Here is a 20,653-nt window from a genome sequence, read left to right on the forward strand (position 1 = left end):
TGTGACAGGAAAGACCTCCTACCCATACCTCCAGTATAATCACCCTTCTATACTCTGCTGTGACAGGAAAGACCTCCTCCCCGTACCACCAGTATAATCATCCTTCCGTACTCTGCTGTGACAGGAAAGACCTCCTCCCCGTACCTCAAGTATAATTATTCCGTATTTTGCTGTTACAGTAGAGACCTCCTCCCCATACCTCCAGTATAATCCTTCTTCCGTACCATGCTGTGACAGTAAAGACCTCCTAATCCTTCCATACTCTGCTGTGAAAGGAAAGACCTCCTCCCCATACCTCCAGTATAATCATCCTTCTATACATAATGAGATGAGAGGGGGCGGGGATTGGGAAGGGGGCGGGGATGGTGATAATCCCTCTATACACCCTGTAGGAGGGGCTGAAGTGAAAAGATCGCCATGACTGACGTGTGTGGGGGAGGGATGATTCTCGGACTGCGCCTCCTCATCCACATCATATGTCACATGATCACCATGCTGGACACACCTTTCCAAGTCTTCCCGTAACCACACCCCCATGGACGGAGGAAGCGCCTCTCATTGGATGAGAGTGATCAACAGCCTGACCAATTCCGCGCCGCGCCCGACAGGACGCCGCAATGCACGCTGACCCCGCCCCTTCTGCTTCACCCAACCGCGCTTCCGGCTGGGTGGAGGAAGATGTCGGAGGGTGTACCCTCTACTCCACGTGTCACTTCCCGGTCATTGCAGCCAATCAGAGAGCCGCACCGGTATGTGGAGCCCCCAGAGCCACCTCAGCCCTGGGGGAGGAAGGGATGAGGGGGAGGGGGTGGTAATGATGGAGGGGTTATAATGTGTAATGGGGGTAATTCCAGGGGCCGGTATATATATATATATAGATGGGTGGAATATTATTATGGGGGAAGGGGGGGGTATATAAATATATATATATATAGTGGGGGAAGTGGTAATGGAGGTGTTGTGTGTATATATATGGGGGGATGTATGCTGTGTGAGTGTATATATATATATATATGTATGTATGAGGACTATATACAGGGAGATATATATGGAGTGTATATATATATATTGGGGGAAGGGGGATATATGGAGTGTATATATATATATATACACTGGGGGGAGTGGTAATGGTGGTGTTGTGTATATACCTCCCCTCCCCCATATCTCTCCCCAGTGTGTGTATATATATATATATATACTGTATATACACTATATTGTCAAAAGTATTGGGACGCCGGCCTTTACACACACATGACCTTTAACCACTTAAGCCCCGGAGGATTTGGCTGCTAAAGGACCAGGGGTTTTTTTTGCGATTTTTTTTACTGCGTGACTTTAACTGACAATTGCGCGGTTGTGCGACGCTGTACCTAAACGAATTTGGCGTCCTTTTTTCCCCACAAACAGAGCTTTCTTTTGGTGGTATTTGATCACCTGTGCGATTTTTTGATCATGCGCTATAAACAAAAAAAGAGCGTCAATTTTGCAAAAATAACAATATTTTTCACATTTTTTTATATGAAATTCCCCAAAAAAAAAGTAAAAATCAAAATTTTTTAACATTTTTCGGCCAATTTGTTTTATGCTACCTATGTTTGGTAAAAAAAATCGCAAAAAGTGTATTTTGATTGGTTTGCGCAAAAGTTATCGCGTTTACTAACAAAGGGAAAGATTTTTGTCATTTTTGGTGTTTTTTTTTTAACGAGTAATGGCGGTGATCTGCGATTTTTTTTTTTCGGTACTGCGACATTGCGGCGGACAGATCGGACCCTTGACTGACATTTTTGACACTTTTGGGGTTACCAGTGACATTACTGCAGTAATCAGTGCTATACATATGCACTGTTACTGTAAAAATTACACTGGCAGGGAAGGGGTTAACTTTATTGGACAGGGAGGGGTTAAGTGTGTCCTAGGGGCGTGCTTTCTACTGTGTAGGGACATTCCTATTGGTGTAAAAACAAAGATCAACCGTTCTACATAGTAGAACGGTCAGATCTTTACTTTTACACAGGGAGAACTGACAGGCGGCTTGTTTACATAAGCCGCTCTGTCTTTCTCCCTTCACAGGAGCGATCGCAGTGTGACTGGCGGACATCGAGTCCGCCGGTCACACGCACTGACTTGCCTGTGAACGAGCCGCGGCGGGTGCGCGCCCGCCCGCGATAGGCTCGCAAGTCAGTGACAGGCGAGTGACGTACCGATACGTCACTCTGCCTGGCCGGGGCTGACCGCCGCAGTATATAGTCGTGCGACGGTCGGCAACCGGTTAATGACCCCCCAGTCTTAGTCCGTAGGGTTCAATATTGAGTTGGCTCCACCCTTTGCAGCTATAACAGCTTCAACTCTTCTGGGAAGGCTGTCCACAAGGTTTAGGAGTGTCTATGGGAATGTTTCACCATTCTTCCAGAACAGCATTTGTGAGGTCAGCCACTGATGCTGGATGAGAAGGCTTGGCTCGCAGCTCAAAGCTGTTGTATGGGGTTGAGGTCAGGACTCTGTGCAGGCCAATCACGTTCCTCCACCCCAAACTCATCCATGTCTTCAACCACATAAGGGACCCGCCCCTTTTTTCTGACGCGTTGTTTACAAGTTAAAATCTTTTTTTTTTTTTTTGCTAGAAAATAACTTGGAGCCGGTTCACACTAATCCGACTCAAAGTCACCCCGACTTCATCTCAGCTTCTAAACGACTTCTCATCATAGAAGTCAATGCAAGTCGCATTCCATTGCACCGCATGCAGCGCTACTTGTCAGGGGACCAAGTCGGAGTAGTGAGAACCCCCAAACATTATATATATATTTTTTGGCAGAGAACGCAGAGAATAAAATGTGAGCGCTGCAACACTTTATCACACCGTATTTGCTTAGCAGTCTTCCGCAATTATTTTGGGAAAAAAATCACTATTTTAAATTAAAAAATAAGAAAACAGTAAATTTAGCCAATTTTTTTCCATAATGTGAAAGATGATGTCACCCCGAGTAAATAAATACCCAACATGTCATCCTTCAACATTGCGCACGCTCACAGAATGGCGACAAACATCGGTACTTAATAATCCTCATAGGCAACATTTTAAAAATTTCTCCAGGTGACCGGCTTAGAGTTCCAGAGGAGGTCGGGGGATGGAATTATTCCTCTCGCTCTAACGATGGCGGCGATACCTCACATGTGTGGTTTGAACACTGTTTACATAGGTGGGCGGGGCTTGCGTATGCGTTCACTTCTGCGCGGAAGCTCAGAGGGATGGGGTGTTTTTTTTTATTTTTTTTTTTCTCTTTATTTTTTTTCTCTTTATTTTCTATTTTTTTTTCTCTTTATTTTCTATTTTTTTTCTCTTTATTTTCTTTTTTTTTTTTTTCTCTTTATTTTCTTTTTTTTTTTTTCTCTTTATTTTCTTTTTTTTTTTTCTCTTTATTTTCTTTTTTTTTTTCTCTTTATTTTCTTTTTTTTTTTTTCTCTTTATTTTCTTTTTTTTTTTCTCTTTATTTTTTTTTTTTTCTCTTTATTTTCTTTTTTTTTTTTTTTTTTAAGTTTGATAACTTATAATAGAAATAGGCAGGATAGGTTCTCTTTAATGTGAGATCTGGGGTCAACAAGACCTACACTAGAAAGCAAAAAAAAAAAAAGTAATTTTTTTTTTCATTATGAAAAAAAAAAAATGGGCTCTTTAAATCCTTTGCTAGGAAGTGACATTTGACGTCGCTCTGGACCTCCAAGGCCATAGAGAGGAGAGGGGACCAGCTTGGCCTCACTCCACTTCCTGCCTGAGAGGAGAGTGGACCGGATTGTTTTCCTCGCTACCAGAGGGTCCGGTAAGCAGGGAAAGCAACCAGCGGGGGGGGGGGGTCACTTCTGTCACCCATAAAGGGGATCCTGCTGCGAATCCCCCACTGGGACCTCCCTTCTGTTAAAGCGGACCGCCCGCCATTTAAAAAAAATACCGGGGTTATGTCTGCTATCTGCTGTCTGCTGCCATAACCCCGGTATTTAATGTCAAAGTACCGATGTAAATACGCGGTGGGCGGTCCGGAAGGGGTTATTGACCTTGCTTTGTGCACTGGTGCGCAGTCATGTTGGAACAGGGAGGGGCCATCCCCAAACTCCTCCCACAAACTTGGGTGCATGAAATTGTCCAAAATGTCTCGGTATGCTGACGCCTTAAGAGTTCCCTTCACTGGAACTAAGGGGTAAAATAATGTGATTAAGAAAAACACACCATAATCCTCCCCCACACCATAATCCCCCCTCCCCCACCCATCACCATATCAAAATGAAGTTTTACAACTCCATAATCCCTCCTCCCCCACACCATAATCCTAAGCCATAATAAACATAATAGAATCCCCCACACCATAATCCCCCTCCCCCACACCATATCTCCCTCCACACCATAATCCCTCCTCCCCCACACCATAATCCCTCCTCCCACACCATAATCCCTCCTCCCCCACACCATAATCCCTCCTCCCCCACACCATAATCCCCTCCTCCACACCATAACCCCCCTCCCCCACACCATAATCCCCTCCTCCACACCATAATCCCCCCTCCACCACACCATAATCCCTCCTCCCCCACACCATAATCCCCTCCTCCACACCATAATCCCTCCTCCCCCACACCATAATCCCTCCTCCACACCATAATCCCCTCCTCCACACCATAATCCCCCCTCCACCACACCATAACCCCCCTCCCCCACACCATAATCCCCTCCTCCACACCATAATCCCCCCTCCACCACACCATAATCCCTCCTCCCCCACACCATAATCCCCCCTCCCCCACACCATAATCCCCCCTCCCCCACACCATAATCCCCCCTCCCCCACACCATAATCCCCCTCCCCCCACACCATAATCTCCCCTCCACACCATAATCCCTCCTCCCCCACACCATAATCCCTCCTCCCCCACACCATAATCCCTCCTCCCCCACACCATAATCCCTCCTCCCCCACACCATAATCCCCTCCTCCACACCATAACCCCCCTCCCCCACACCATAATCCCCTCCTCCACACCATAATCCCCCCTCCACCACACCATAATCCCTCCTCCCCCACACCATAATCCCCTCCTCCACACCATAATCCCTCCTCCCCCACACCATAATCCCTCCTCCACACCATAATCCCCTCCTCCACACCATAATCCCCCCTCCACCACACCATAACCCCCCTCCCCCACACCATAATCCCCTCCTCCACACCATAATCCCCCCTCCACCACACCATAATCCCTCCTCCCCCACACCATAATCCCCTCCTCCACACCATAATCCCCCCTCCACCACACCATAACCCCCCTCCCCCCACACCATAATCCCCCCTCTCCCCAACACAATAACCCCGTCCCCCACACCATAATCCCCCCTCCACCACATAATTTGGACCAGTGCACAAAGCAAGGTCCATAAAGACATGGATGGGCGAGTTTGGGGTGGAGGAACTTGACTGACCTGCACAGAGTCCTGACCTCAACCCTATAGAACACCTTTGGGATGAATTAGAGTGGAGACTGCGAGCCAGGCCTTCTCATCCAACATCAGTGCCTGACCTCACAAAAGCACTTCTGGAAGAATGGTGAAACATTCCCATAGACACTCCTAAACCTTGTGGACGGCCTTCCCAGAAGAGATGAAGCTGTTATAGCTGCAAAGGGCGGAGCCAACTCAATATTGAACCCTACGGACTAAGACTGGGATGCCATTAAAGTTCATGTGTGTGTAAAGCCAGGCGTCCCAATACTTTTGGTAATATAGTGTATATAGATATTTATACTGGGGAGAGATATGGGGGAGGTGCAATATAAGGGGGTGTATATATATATATATATATATATATGTGGGGGGTGGTAATGAAGAAGGTATTATGTATACATTGGGGGATCCTCCATAAAATGTGTTCTCCCCTCCCCCCCAGGCTGTAGGATGCCACGAGAGCGGAGACGTCATGGCGGCTCTGAGCCCCGCCCTCCTCCTCCTCCATCTTCCCGGAAAGCTCCAGCCCCTGAGAGTGGGAGGAGCCGCGTGGTGCTGATCGCCATCCTGTCCTTCCTCATCGGTCTCGGGGCTTTCACCTACAGCGGGTACAGGAGGTGGAGTCAGGCGGTGAATGTGGTCACCCTGCACCCCTCCCCTCCCATCCTACCAACCAACAGCAGCTTCCCCGACTCCTCCCCCAACCTCTTCTGGGGCTCCTATAGGCCGCAGGTCTACTTCGGGATGAAGACCCGGAGTCCACGCTCCGTGGTGACAGGTAGGTGTCCACCTCTCTCCAACCCTACGCTCCTCCCCCTATCCACCTCTGTCCAACCCTACGCTCCTCCCCCTATCCACCTCTGTCCAACCCTACGCTCCTCCCTCTGTCCAACCCTACGCTCCTCCCCCTGTCCACCTCTGTCCAACCCTACGCTCCTCCCCCTGTCCGCCTCTGTCCAACCCTACACTCCTCCCCCTGTCCACCTCTGTCCAACCCTACGCTCCTCCCCCTGTCCACCTCTCTCCAACCTTACGCTCCTCCCCCTATCCACCTCTGTCCAACCCTACGCTCCTCCCCCTATCCACCTCTGTCCAACCCTACGCTCCTCCCCCTGTCCACCTCTGTCCAACCCTACACTCCTCCCCCTGTCCACCTCTCTCCAACCCTACGCTCCTCCCCCTGTCCACCTCTGTCCAACCCTACGCTCCTCCCCCTGTCCACCTCTGTCCAACCCTACGCTCCTCCCCCTGTCCGCCTCTCTCCAAGCCTACGCTCCTCCCCCTGCCCGCCTCTCTCCAACCCTACGCTCCTCCCCCTGCCCACCTCTCTCCAACTCTACGCTCCTCCCCCTGTCCTCCTCTCCCCAACCTTACGCTCCTCCCCCTGTCTTCCTCTCCCCAACCTTACGCTCCTCCCCCTGTCTTCCTCTCCCCAACCTTACGCTCCTCCCCCTGTCCGCCTCTCTCCAACCCTACGCTCCTCCCCCTGGCCGCCTCTCCCCAACCCTACGCTCCTCCCCCTGTCCACTTCTTCCACCTGAGACTATTCTTCCCGTGCATCTACTTCTTCCTGACTATCCCCCCCCCCCCACCCTATTTGACTTTTTTTCAAGTCTACGCCGCAGCCCTCTTCTTTTTCACCTTTTCCTAAGTCTACATCTCCGCCCCCCCCCCCCCCCCCCCCGCACCTCTGCCCCAAGCCTACTCTCTGTCCACCTCTCTCCTGTCCATGTTCCGCTCCTCTCCGGTCTCCTTATCACGCTCTTCTCTTGTCCCGGCAGGCTTGATGTGGCTCTCACAGTCCGGATCGTCGTCCCTTCGCCATACATGTGAACAGGGCGATGGTCTGGCGCGGTACGGTTGGCTGATGCACGACGGAGTGAATTTTGGGGTCCAGGAGATAAAGGATAAGGGGTTCAGTCTGAGCACAGAGTTTGTGAAGAGGCCGGGAGGGAGTCATGGTGGAGACTGGAGCTGGAGGATCACCGGCTCCACTGAGGTGAGTGGAGGAGGATGGGACATCACTGTGGGGAGATTGGGGGGGGGGGGGTGAAGGTTTTCATTAAATGCCCATCTGGACCGAGGTATGGAGAGGAACCCCCAGCACATTCCACCCATCATCGAGCGCTGTGCCAGTGTGTTGTCTGTTTTCTCTTAAAGCCGGAATCCGGACAGATAAATTACGCAAATTAATGCATCGTCCTTAAACATATTTTTGTAATGCAAGCAGCGTACCTGAATGTGACCTGGTGTCAGCCACTTGCAGTCTCTGTACAGCAGGGCTGAGACTGGGGGAGGGAGAAGCAGCACACAGAGCCGAGAGATGAGTTTGTCACAGTGCTGCTCCTTCCGCTGATAGGCTGGAGGGGGGGGGGGGACCTGTAAGTGTTACTGAACTGCAGGAGAATCCAATCCCCTGCCCTGTCAGGATCTAGCTCTGCACAGCTTACATTCATATGGGAGAACATGCAGTCATTTTTAGAGTGACCGGTCTGCCATTTTTTAAACATATGAGTGACACCTTGAGGTGCTTCGTAGTATAAGGAGGACGTGCGGTGCAGGCTTAGGAATTGGTTGACATGGGGAGTGTGGGCTCAGGGAAAGGTGGACGTTGTGGCTCAGGAAAAGGTGGACGGGTCAACGTTGGGGAGTGAGAGCTCGGGGAAAGGTGGAGTGTGGGCTCGGAGGAAAGGTGGACAATGTGGAGTGTGGGCTCGGAGGAAAGGTGGACGTTGTGGCTCAGGGAAAGGTGGACGTTGTGGCTCAGGGAAAGGTGGACGTTGTGGCTCAGGGAAAGGTGGACGTTGTGGCTCAGGGAAAGGTGGACGTTGTGGCTCAGGGAAAGGTGGACGTTGTGGCTCAGGGAAAGGTGGACGTTGTGGCTCAGGGAAAGGTGGACGTTGTGGCTCAGGGAAAGGTGGACGTTGTGGCTCAGGGAAAGGTGGACGTTGTGGCTTAGGGAAAGGTGGACGTTGTGGCTCAGGGAAAGGTGGACGTTGTGGCTCAGGGAAAGGTGGACGTTGTGGCTCAGGGAAAGGTGGACGTTGTGGCTCAGGGAAAGGTGGACGTTGTGGCTCAGGGAAAGGTGGACGTTGTGGCTCAGGGGAAAGGTGGACGTTGGGGAGTGTGGGCTCGGGAAAGGTGGACGTTGGGGAGTGTGGGCTCGGGGAAAGGTGGACGTTGGGGAGTGTGGGCTCGGGGAAAGGTGGAGTGTGGGCTCGGAGGAAAGGTGGACAATGTGGAGTTGTGGCTCATGGAAAGGTGGACGTTGTGGCTCATGGAAAGGTGGACGTTGTGGCTCATGGAAAGGTGGACGTTGTGGCTCATGGAAAGGTGGACGTTGTGGCTCATGGAAAGGTGGACGTTGTGGCTCATGGAAAGGTGGACGTTGTGGCTCATGGAAAGGTGGACGTTGTGGCTCATGGAAAGGTGGACGTTGTGGCTCATGGAAAGGTGGACGTTGTGGCTCATGGAAAGGTGGACGTTGTGGCTCATGGAAAGGTGGACGTTGTGGCTCATGGAAAGGTGGACGTTGTGGCTCATGGAAAGGTGGACGTTGTGGCTCAGGGAAAGGTGGACGTTGGGGAGTGTGGGCTCGGGGAAAGGTGGACATTGGGGAGTGTGGGCTCGGGGAAAGGTGGACAATGTGGAGTGTGGGCTCAGAGGAAAGGTGGACAATGTGGAGTGTGGGCACGGGGAAAGGTGGACGTTGTGGCTCAGGGAAAGGTGGACGTTGTGGCTCAGGGAAAGGTGGACGTTGTGGCTCAGGGAAAGGTGGACGTTGTGGCTCAGGGAAAGGTGGACGTTGTGCCTCAGGGAAAGGTGGACGTTGTGCCTCAGGGAAAGGTGGACGTTGTGCCTCAGGGAAAGGTGGACGTTGTGCCTCAGGGAAAGGTGGACGTTGGGGAGTGTGGGCTCGGGGAAAGGTGGACATTGGGGAGTGTGGGCTCGGGGAAAGGTGGACGTTGTGGCTCAGGGAAAGGTGGACGTTGGGGAGTGTGGGCTCGGGGAAAGGTGGACATTGGGGAGTGTGGGCTCGAGGAAAGGTGGACAATGTGGAGTGTGGGCTCGGGGAAAGGTGGACAATGTGGAGTGTGGGCTCGGAGGAAAGGTGGACAATGTGGAGTGTGGGCTCGGGGAAAGGTGGACGTTGTGGCTCGGGGAAAGGTGGACGTTGGGGAGTGTGGGCTCGGGGAAAGGTGGACAATGTGGAGTGTGGGCTCGGGGAAAGGTGGACAATGTGGAGTGAGGGCTCGGGGAAAGGTGGACATTGGGGAGTTTGGGCTCGGGGAAAGGTGGACAATGTGGAGTGTGGGCTCGGAGGAAAGGTGGAGTGTGGGCTCGGAGGAAAGGTGGAGTGTGGGCTCGGAGGAAAGGTGGACCATGTGGAGTGTGGGCTCGGAGGAAAGGTGGACGTTGGGGAGTGTGGGCTCGGGGAAAGGTGGACGTTGGGGGGCGTGGGCTCGGGGAAAGGTGGACATTGGGGAGTGTGGGCTTGGCGAAAAGCAGACAAAAGAATTGAAGGGCTTGGGAAAGTGTAGGCTTAGGCTCGGGGAAAGGTGAACATTGGGGAGTGTGGGCTCGGGGAGAGGTGGATAGAGGGGACAGTAGACTTGGGGGGGGGGGGGATGTAGGCTGTTTTAGAGGTGGATAGTGGGGACAGTAGACTGGGGGGAGGGGGGGGAATGTAGGCTGTTGGAGAGGTGGATGGAGGGAACAGTAGACTTGGGGGGGGGGGGGGGCTCTGGGAGAGGTGGACTAGGGATGGAGGGGACAGTAGACTTGGGGGGGCTCTGGTAGAGGTGGAGTGGGGATGGAGGGGACAGTAGACTTGGGGGGGGGGGGGCTCTGGTAGAGGTGGAGTGGGGATGGAGGGGACAGTAGACCTGGGGGGGCTCTGGTAGAGGTGGACTAGGGATGAAGGGGACAGTAGACCTGGGGGGGCTCTGGTAGAGGTGGAGTAGGGATGGAGGGGACAGTAGACATGGGGGGGGCTCTGGTAGAGGTGGAGTAGGGAGGGAGGGGACAGTAGACTTGGGGGGGCTCTGGTAGAGGTGGAGTGGGGATGGAGGGGACAGTAGACTTGGGGGGGGGGGGGCTCTGGTAGAGGTGGAGTGGGGATGGAGGGGACAGTAGACCTGGGGGGGCTCTGGTAGAGGTGGACTAGGGATGAAGGGGACAGTAGACCTGGGGGGGCTCTGGTAGAGGTGGAGTAGGGATGGAGGGGACAGTAGACATGGGGGGGCTCTGGTAGAGGTGGAGTAGGGAGGGAGGGGACAGTAGACTGGGGGGGCTCTGGTAGAGGTGGAGTAGGGAAGGAGGGGACAGTAGACTGGGGGGGCTCTGGTAGAGGTGGAATGGGGATGGAGGGGACAGTAGACTGGGGGGCTCTGGTAGAGGTGGAGTAGGAAGGGAGGGGACAGTAGACTGGGGGGGCTCTGGTAGAGGTGGAATGGGGATGGAGGGGACAGTAGACTTGGGGGGGCTCTGGTAGAGGTGGAGTAGGGAAGGAGGGGACAGTAGACCTGGGGGGGCTCTGGTAGAGGTGGACTAGGGATGAAGGGGACAGTAGACCTGGGGGGGCTCTGGTAGAGGTGGAGTAGGGATGGAGGGGACAGTAGACATGGGGGGGGCTCTGGTAGAGGTGGAGTAGGGAGGGAGGGGACAGTAGACTGGGGGGGCTCTGGTAGAGGTGGAGTAGGGAAGGGGGGGACAGTAGACTGGGGGGGCTCTGGTAGAGGTGGAATGGGGATGGAGGGGACAGTAGACTGGGGGGCTCTGGTAGAGGTGGAGTAGGGAAGGAGGGGACAGTAGACTGGGGGGGCTCTGGTAGAGGTGGAGTAGGGAAGGAGGGGACAGTAGACTGGGGGGGCTCTGGTAGAGGTGGAGTGGGGATGGAGGGGACAGTAGACTGGGGGGGCTCTGGTAGAGGTGGAGTAGGGAGGGAGGGGACAGTAGACTGGGGGGGGCTCTGGTAGAGGTGGAGTAGGGAATGAGGGGACAGTAGACGGGGGGGGCTCTGGGAGAGGTGGAGTAGGGAGGGAGGGGACAGTAGACTGGGGGGGCTCTGGTAGAGGTGGAGTAGGGAAGGAGGGGACAGTAGACTGGGGGGGCTCTGGTAGAGGTGGAGTAGGGAAGGAGGGGACAGTAGACTGGGGGGGCTCTGGTAGAGGTGGAGTAGGGAAGGAGGGGACAGTAGACATGGGGGGGCTCTGGTAGAGGTGGAGTAGGGAAGGAGGGGACAGTAGACATGGGGGGGCTCTGGTAGAGGTGGAGTAGGGAAGGAGGGGACAGTAGACTGGGGGGGCTCTGGTAGAGGTGGAGTAGGGAGGAAGGGGACAGTAGACTGGGGGGGCTCTGGTAGAGGTGGAGTAGGGAAGGAGGGGACAGTAGACTTGGGGGGGCTCTGGTAGAGGTGGAGTAGGGAAGGAGGGGACAGTAGACATGGGGGGGCTCTGGTAGAGGTGGAGTGGGGATGGAGGGGACAGTAGACTTGGGGGGGCTCTGGTAGAGGTGGAGTGGGGATGGAGGGGACAGTAGACTGGGGGGGCTCTGGTAGAGGTGGAGTAGGGAGGGAGGGGACAGTAGACTGGGGGGCTCTGGTAGAGATGGAGGAGTAGGGAAGGGAGGGGGGACAGTAGACTGGGGGGCTCTGGTAGAGATGGAGTAGGGAAGGAGGGGACAGTAGACATGGGGGGGCTCTGGTAGAGGTGGAGTGGGGATGGAGGGGACAGTAGACTTGGGGGGGGCTCTGGTAGAGGTGGAGTAGGGAAGGAGGGGACAGTAGACATGGGGGGGCTCTGGTAGAGGTGGAGTGGGGATGGAGGGGACAGTAGACTTGGGGGGGCTCTGGTAGAGGTGGAGTGGGGATGGAGGGGACAGTAGACTGGGGGGGCTCTGGTAGAGGTGGAGTAGGGAGGGAGGGGACAGTAGACTGGGGGGGGGGCTCTGGTAGAGGTGGAGTAGGGAATGAGGGGACAGTAGACGGGGGGGGGGGGCTCTGGGAGAGGTGGAGTAGGGAGGGAGGGGACAGTAGACTGGGGGGGCTCTGGTAGAGGTGGAGTAGGGAAGGAGGGGACAGTAGACTGGGGGGGCTCTGGTAGAGGTGGAGTAGGGAAGGAGGGGACAGTAGACATGGGGGGGGCTCTGGTAGAGGTGGAGTGGGGATGGAGGGGACAGTAGACTGGGGGGGCTCTGGTAGAGGTGGAGTAGGGAGGGAGGGGACAGTAGACTGGGGGGGGCTCTGGTAGAGGTGGAGTAGGAAATGAGGGGACAGTAGACGGGGGGGGGGGGGCTCTGGGAGAGGTGGAGTAGGGAAGGAGGGGACAGTAGACATGGGGGGGCTCTGGTAGAGGTGGAGTAGGGAAGGAGGGGACAGTAGACTGGGGGGGCTCTGGTAGAGGTGGAGTAGGGAAGGAGGGGACAGTAGACTGGGGGGGGCTCTGGTAGAGGTGGAGTAGGGAAGGAGGGGACAGTAGACTGGGGGGGCTCTGGTAGAGGTGGAGTAGGGAGGAAGGGGACAGTAGACTGGGGGGGCTCTGGTAGAGGTGGAGTAGGGAAGGAAGGGGACAGTAGACTGGGGGGGCTCTGGTAGAGGTGGAGTAGGGAAGGAGGGGACAGTAGACTTGGGGGGGCTCTGGTAGAGGTGGAGTAGGGAAGGAGGGGACAGTAGACTTGGGGGGGCTCTGGTAGAGGTGGAGTAGGGAAGGAGGGGACAGTAGACTGGGGGGGCTCTGGTAGAGGTGGAGTAGGGAAGGAGGGGACAGTAGACTGGGGGGGCTCTGGTAGAGGTGGAGTAGGGAAGGAGGGGACAGTAGACTTGGGGGGGCTCTGGTAGAGGTGGAGTAGGGAAGGAGGGGACAGTAGACTGGGGGGGGCTCTGGTAGAGGTGGAGTAGGGAAGGAGGGGACAGTAGACATGGGGGGGGGCTCTGGTAGAGGTGGAGTAGGGAAGGAGGGGACAGTAGACATGGGGGGGGCTCTGGTAGAGGTGGAGTAGGGAAGGAGGGGACAGTAGACATGGGGGGGGCTCTGGTAGAGGTGGAGTAGGGAAGGAGGGGACAGTAGACTGGGGGGGGGCTCTGGTAGAGGTGGAGTAGGGAAGGAGGGGACAGTAGACATGGGGGGGGCTCTGGTAGAGGTGGAGTAGGGAAGGAGGGGACAGTAGACATGGGGGGGGCTCTGGTAGAGGTGGAGTAGGGAAGGAGGGGACAGTAGACTGGGGGGGCTCTGGTAGAGGTGGAGTAGGGAAGGAGGGGACAGTAGACATGGGGGGGGCTCTGGTAGAGGTGGAGTAGGGAAGGAGGGGACAGTAGACATGGGGGGGGCTCTGGTAGAGGTGGAGTCGGGAAGGAGGGGACAGTAGACTGGGGGGGCTCTGGTAGAGGTGGAGTAGGGAAGGAGGGGACAGTAGACTGGGGGGGGCTCTGGTAGAGGTGGAGTAGGGAAGGAGGGGACAGTAGACTGGGGGGGGCTCTGGTAGAGGTGGAGTCGGGAAGGAGGGGACAGTAGACATGGGGGGGCTCTGGTAGAGGTGGAGTAGGGAAGGAGGGGACAGTAGACTGGGGGGGCTCTGGTAGAGGTGGAGTAGGGAAGGAGGGGACAGTAGACTGGGGGGGCTCTGGTAGAGGTGGAGTAGGGAAGGAGGGGACAGTAGACTGGGGGGGGCTCTGGTAGAGGGGGAGTCGGGAAGTGTATTTGCTGTGAGATGCAGATGAGGGGAGCGTAGGGTTGGGGAGAAATGGGCAGAGGAACAGAAGCCCAAAGGCCGTCCACACTGACCCTTCCATTCCTTGCCATGTTCCTGGAATGGCGGGAGTTTTGGTGACCCCTCCCCCCGCAGTGTTATAACAAGCCCTTGTATAATGCAGGGAAGACCGCCTGACATTCTGATCTTCTGATTTTAGTGTTCTCATTCCACTGAACGACAAATCAGAGGGCACTTTACTGCGAGGGAGTGTCCCTGAGTACAGACTGGAAGTGAGAAAAGGTGACAGGGCCTCTTTTTGCCGCTCAGTACTTTGTGGGGGTTCTTTTATAGTGTCCTTGATGTGAGAGATGTAAGTTAATTTCATGCATGACAATATTGGGGCGTGGGAACACTGGATGTGACACCCCCACCCCAGATTCCTAGCAATATGTTCTCCTGGATCTGTTCCTGCACAGTTGGTTTTGTTTTTGGTGTCACACAAGATATAACTGGCCCCTCCTCTGTCTCCTCCCCCACAGGGCCCCCCAGGACAGGTTCTTTCCCTCTTCTTCTATGTGGCCACAGATGGGCAGGGAACGCTGACCCCCCACATGGATGGGCGACACCTGAGTCATGTGACCGGCTTGTCAGAGGAGCTGGGTGGCTTCACTCTCCGATTCCCGAGACCGGACGCGGGAGGCGGAGCCATCAGGTGAGTGCTGTGATTCTGCAGACGGGGTCCATTTTATTTTCTGCATTGTAAGTAAAAATTGAGAGGAGAGTCCGGAAATAGTCCTGGAAGCTCTGGAGAGTCCGGAAATAGTCCTGGAAGCTCTGGAGAGTCCGGAAATAGTCCTGGAAGCTCTGGAGAGTGCGGATAGTCCTGGAAGCTCTGGAGAGTCCGGAAATAGTCCTGGAAGCTCTGGAGAGTCCGGAAAAAGTCCTGGAAGGTCAGAAATAGTCCTGGAAGCTCTGGAGAGTCCGGAAATAGTCCTGGAAGCTCTGGAGAGTCCGGAAATAGTCCTGGACGCTCTGGAGAGTCCGGAAATAGTCCTGGACGCTCTGGAGAGTCCGGAAATAGTCCTGGAAGCTCTGGAGAGTCCGGAAATAGTCCTGGAAGCTCTGGAGAGTCCGGAAATAGTCCTGGAAGCTCTGGAGAGTCCGGAAATAGTCCTGGAAGCTCTGCAGAGTCCGGAAATAGTCCTGGAAGCTCTGCAGAGTCCGGAAATAGTCCTGGAAGCTCTGGAGAGTCCGGAAATAGTCCTGGACACTCTGGAGAGTCCGGAAATAGTCCTGGACGCTCTGGAGAGTCCGGAAATAGTCCTGGAAGCTCTGGAAGGTCAGAAATAGTCCTGGAAGCTCTGGAGAGTCCGGAAATAGTCCTGGAAGCTCTGGAGAGTCCGGAAATAGTCCTGGAAGCTCTGGAGAGTCCGGAAATAGTCCTGGAAGCTCTGGAGAGTCCGGAAATAGTCCTGGAAGCTCTGGAGAGTCCGGAAATAGTCCTGGAAGCTCTGCAGAGTCCGGAAATAGTCCTGGAAGCTCTGGAGAGTCCGGAAATAGTCCTGGAAGCTCTGGAGAGTCCGGAAATAGTCCTGGAAGGTCAGAAATAGTCCTGGAAGCTCTGGAGAGTCCGGAAATAGTCCTGGAAGCTCTAGAGAGTCCGGAAATAGTCCGGATAGCTCTGGAGACTCTGAAAATAGCCTTGGAAGCTCCTGGGACTCTGGAATTAGTCCTTGAAGCTCCGGAGACTCGGGAAATAGTCATTGAAGCTCCGGAGACTCGGGAAATAGTCGTTAAAGCTCCGGAGACTCAGGAAATAGTCGTTAAAGCTCTGTAGACTCGAGGGATAGCCCTGGATGCTCTGTAGACTCGAGGGATAGCCCTGGAAGCTCTGTAGACTCCAGGGATAGCCCTGGAAGCTCTGTAGACTCCAGGGATAGCCCTGGAAGCTCTGTAGACTCGAGGGATAGCCCTGGATGCTCTGTAGACTCGAGGGATAGCCCTGGAAGCTCTGTAGACTCCAGGGATAGCCCTGGAAGCTCTGTAGACTCGAGGGATAGCCCTGGATGCTCTGTAGACTCGAGGGATAGCCCTGGATGCTCTGTAGACTCCAGGGATAGCACTGGAAGCTCTGTAGACTCCAGGGATAGCCCTGGAAGCTCTGTAGACTCGAGGGATAGCCCTGGAAGCTCTGTAGACTCGAGGGATAGCCCTGGAAGCTCTGTAGACTCGAGGGATAGCCCTGGAAGCTCTGTAGACTCGAGGGATAGCCCTGGAAGCTCTGTAGACTCCAGGGATAGCCCTGGAAGCTCTGTAGACTCCAGGGATAGCCCTGGATGCTCTGTAGACTCCAGGGATAGCACTGGAAGCTCTGTAGACTCCAGGGATAGCCCTGGAAGCTCTGTAGACTCGAGGGATAGCCCTGGAAGCTCTGTAGACTCGAGGGATAGCCCTGGAAGCTCTGTAGACTCGAGGGATAGCCCTGGAAGCTCTGTAGACTCCAGGGATAGCCCTGGAAGCTCTGTAGACTCCAGGGATAGCCCTGGAAGCTCTGTAGACTCCAGGGATAGCCCTGGAAGCTTGGGAATCTACAGGAAGCTCCAGAGGAGAGGGGACTGTCCATTAGAAGCACCTTTTAATCAAAACTGTGTGTATGTGTGAAAAAAGAACTCAAAGGCCAGCCCCCTAGGGGCTATAACCCCTCCCACACCTATGTGCCTAATGCCAGTTCGTCCTGTGGGAGGCAGTATAACCCAGTGTAAGTATCATCCAGGTAGTGCTTTAATGCTGGAAGGTGCCTCCTCACCTTAATCTGGTGTCCGGGGAACATTGTTTCTCCTCTTTATGTGGTGGGATGTTCTGAGATGGTTCTCCTTGAAGGTCTTGAGGCTTCATCACTGATGACATTGTGTCCCAGCCTTCCAGACTCACATCAACGCACACCTTACCTCTGATTGGGCATGTGCTAGTTAGAAGGGGGTCATTGACCGGTCCTCCAGGGCCTCGCACCCCACAGGGTTCTATCACCTTCTTATGACCCTCATTGCTGCTCATGACTTGACATGACATAAGTGTCATTGGCCGCCTTCCTCCTTGCTGGGTGAGTTTGGGTTCTTCAGTTTTGATTGCAGAATCCATGATAACAATGTGTCATGTGACTTTAATCATTTAAGGGATATAGCTAGGCACCCACGGCTGGGGAATTGGCACTTTTGTGGTGATATTTGGCTGATGTGACCTTTTTTCCCCTCACCCGATTTTAGCTGGTTCTGTGTTATAACGGATGACCATCTACTGCACTCATGTAATGCCTGGGGGGAACAGAACACAAACTGCTGAAAGTCTGGCTAAGTCCTGCCCCTTCCCATGTGATCTTATCCAGCCAACTGCAGAAAGCTCATCTAGAGGGATCGGTGGTTCCTTCCATGGTTGTGTGGACTGCTGAAAGATAAATATAAACCGAGCGGGGGGAGGGCATATCTATATAATGTATCTTGAAGGTTTTCTGGAACTTATCTGGTTTTCTTCTCCTTCCACAGTTATAACCACTTGGTGACGACATGCCCGGGACTCCACCACATCACAGACGTCGTACGCGGCAGCCTCAGAGACCGCTTCAGTCACCCGTCTGGAGGCTCCGGAAACAACAAGAGACGCTACTTCGGGGTCGACGTCTACAACCCTCCTCCCCAGCCGGGGTCTGACCACTCCCAGGTCATCGTCCACCAGATCACCATGGCCCTCCCCTTCCAGGCCGAGTTCCTATTTGAATCGGACAGTTTCTGGGAGCGCTCGGAACACCTGTCCGGGCAGACGCTGACCGCCGAGCTGGAGCAGCACAAGAAGGACATGGCTGAGCGGTTTCGGCAGATGTTTCGGCTGGAGGGGAAGGGCTTCATCCCAGAGCAGGTGGCGTTCGCTCAGGCTGCCCTTTCCAACATGGTGGGCGGGATGGGCTATTTCTACGGCAGCTCTTTGGTCCAGTCGCGGTACAATCCAGAACCTGTCTCCTATCCATTGGCTCCGCTCTTCACGGCCGTCCCATCGCGCTCCTTCTTTCCTCGTGGCTTCCTCTGGGACGAGGGGTTCCATTTGTTGCTGATCGCCCGCTGGAACCCGACTCTGGCCTGGCAGTCTCTGGGTCACTGGCTGGATCTGATGAATGCCGACGGCTGGATCCCACGGGAGCAGATCCTCGGACCCGAGGCTCGCAGTAAAGTGCCCTCTGAATTTGTCGTTCAGTGGGATGAGAATGCCAACCCCCCCACCCTGTTCCTTGCACTGCGCCAGCTGCTGGCAGGCGGAAATGTTCCCCCTGAAGGGCGGAAGATTCTTCAGCGTGCGTTTCCTCGTCTCCAGACCTGGTACGGCTGGTTTAACGAGACGCAGAGCGGTCCACTTCCGTACACGTACCGATGGCGTGGGCGGGACAGGGACACCCTGCAGTTCCTGAACCCGAAAACGCTGACATCTGGCCTGGACGATTACCCGCGGGCCTCTCACCCCTCGGACGACGAGCGGCACGTGGACTTGAGGTGCTGGATGGCCTTGGCGTCGGAGGTGATGGCGAACATCTGCGACCTGCTGGGAGAAGATGGCGGCAGGTACAAGGAGTCGCACTCGATGCTCTCCGACAATTCCCTCTTAGATCGGCTCCACTGGTTCGAGAGGTTAGGCGCTTACGCTGATTACGGGAACCACACACAGAACACGGTGCTGGAGTGGGAGCGGCCGCGTCCCTTTCCCGGGCAGGACCCACGTAGCGTCCCTCCTCCGAGACTGATAAGGGTGGTGAGGAAGGCCCCAAAGTTGCAGTACGTTGGTGCTCTGGGCTACGTGTCCCTTTTCCCGTTCCTCCTGCAGCTCCTGTCCCCCGACTCCCCCAAACTGGGTCGCGTTCTGGACCAGCTCCGGGATTCCGACAAACTCTGGACGCCATACGGCATCCGCTCCTTGTCCAAGAGCAGCCCCATGTACATGCAACGCAACACGGAACATGACCCGCCCTACTGGAGGGGCCCCATATGGATCAACATGAACTACCTGGCGGTGAGGGCCCTGCACCACTACAGCCAGCTGGAGGGCCCGCACAGGGAGAAGGCGACCAGCGTGTACCGCGAGCTCCGCATCAACCTCATCGCTAATCTCTACAGGCAGTACATAGACACAGGTTTTCTCTGGGAGCAGTATAACGACAAGACAGGCCGAGGACAGGGATGTCACCCATTCACCGGATGGAGCTCCCTAATCGTCCTGATCATGGCTGAGGAATACTGAGGCTGGGCATGATGTAGGGGGGACTCCGCAGAGGGTCTCCGTCCTTCTGTGACATACAGGCTGAGGGGGAACGCCACCTGAGTCCGTTTGTACGGACAGTGATTGGGCTGGCCGCTCCGCGTGGTCTTCCTGTGGTCGTCCCGAATCCTGAACAGCTTTTCTAGGGCTCTCTGATGGCATTTTATACAATTCCCTGTTTTAAGGGAACCTGTCATTAGTACATACATTGCAGACTGGCAAGACAGAATGACCCCCATGGAACTCCTACATCCCAGTGCCTTCTCTCCCCAGCCTGGGAGCTTTAAACACATGCCATGTGAGCAGATGCTGGCTCCAGGTCAGAGGTCAGGTGCACTTTCTGCCTCACTCCCTGCCCTGTAATGCTACACCAGGTCAGACTCGCCCTCCTTTTCCCCCACCACCATCCTATAATGCTATGAGATGGCCACCTCCTCATAGAATGCATTGTGGGGAGGGGGTGTGTCTTAAGTTTGGAACAGCGGGACCACTAGATCAAGCAACCCTGAACATGGCACATGCACAGATATTGCCTCCAGGTCAGAGGCTAAGCTCACACCATCTCTTGATATGTTTCATCACATTGTTGGGAGGGGGGCGTATCTTCAGTTTCAAGTGAACAAAGCACGTGCACTAATAACTGCTCCCATTCAGAGGTCATCCTCTCCATCCCATAATACTGGGCCAAGTCAGAGGTTAGGCTCACCCTCCCCCTGCCATCCCATAATACTATGAGACTACCATCTCTTGGTAGGTTTCATCTCATTGCATTGGGGTTAAGGGGGCGTGTCTTGTCTTATCTCCAATTTGGGTCAAAGCAACCCTGATCATGGCACCTGCACCAATATTTGTCTCTAGGTCAGAGGTTAGGCTATCCTCCCCATCTCATAATACTAGGCCAAGTCAGAGGTTAGGCTCGCCCACCCCCCACCATTCTGTAATACTATTAGATGAACTTCTCTTGTTAGGTTACATCAAATTGCTTTGCAGGGAGGGGGTGTGTCCTAACTCCTGGTCATGGCACATACACAGATATTGGCTCCTGGTCAGAGTTCAGGCTTTTTCCCTATCCCATAACGCCATTGGACCATCCCTTGGTAGGTTTTATCACATCACATTGCATTGCGTGGAGATGGTGTGTCTTGGTTTATGAATTTAAGACATTGACTCCAGGTCCGGGGTCAA

At 54.7% G+C, this 20,653-nt stretch overlaps 1 protein-coding gene across 1 annotated transcript; it reads left to right on the plus strand.

Annotated features, from left to right (window-relative positions):
- Window positions 1-661: 661 nt before the first annotated feature.
- MOGS (mannosyl-oligosaccharide glucosidase) lies at window positions 662-19,794 on the plus strand. The gene is made up of 5 exons (XM_082271861.1): window positions 662-749; window positions 5,928-6,263; window positions 7,267-7,484; window positions 14,713-14,885; window positions 17,713-19,794. Exons 2-5 carry the CDS (start codon window positions 5,936-5,938, stop codon window positions 19,448-19,450), a joined length of 2,457 nt encoding a protein of 818 aa, XP_082127987.1. The 5' UTR covers window positions 662-749; window positions 5,928-5,935; the 3' UTR covers window positions 19,451-19,794.
- The last annotated feature ends 859 nt before the right edge of the window (window positions 19,795-20,653 follow it).

Source organism: Pelophylax lessonae (assembly GCF_965119305.1).
Source record: "Pelophylax lessonae genome assembly, chromosome: 1".
Lineage (NCBI taxonomy): Eukaryota > Metazoa > Chordata > Amphibia > Anura > Ranidae > Pelophylax > Pelophylax lessonae.

Coding starts and splice junctions, on each gene's coding strand:
- MOGS (XM_082271861.1), top strand. CDS start 5,936: ATGCCACGAGAGCGGAGACGTCATGGCGGCTCTGAGCCCCGCCCTCCT. Junction 6,264..7,266: donor TCCACGCTCCGTGGTGACAG/GTAGGTGTCCAC, acceptor TTGTCCCGGCAG/GCTTGATGTGGCTCTCACAG. Junction 7,485..14,712: donor GGATCACCGGCTCCACTGAG/GTGAGTGGAGGA, acceptor CCTCCCCCACAG/GGCCCCCCAGGACAGGTTCT.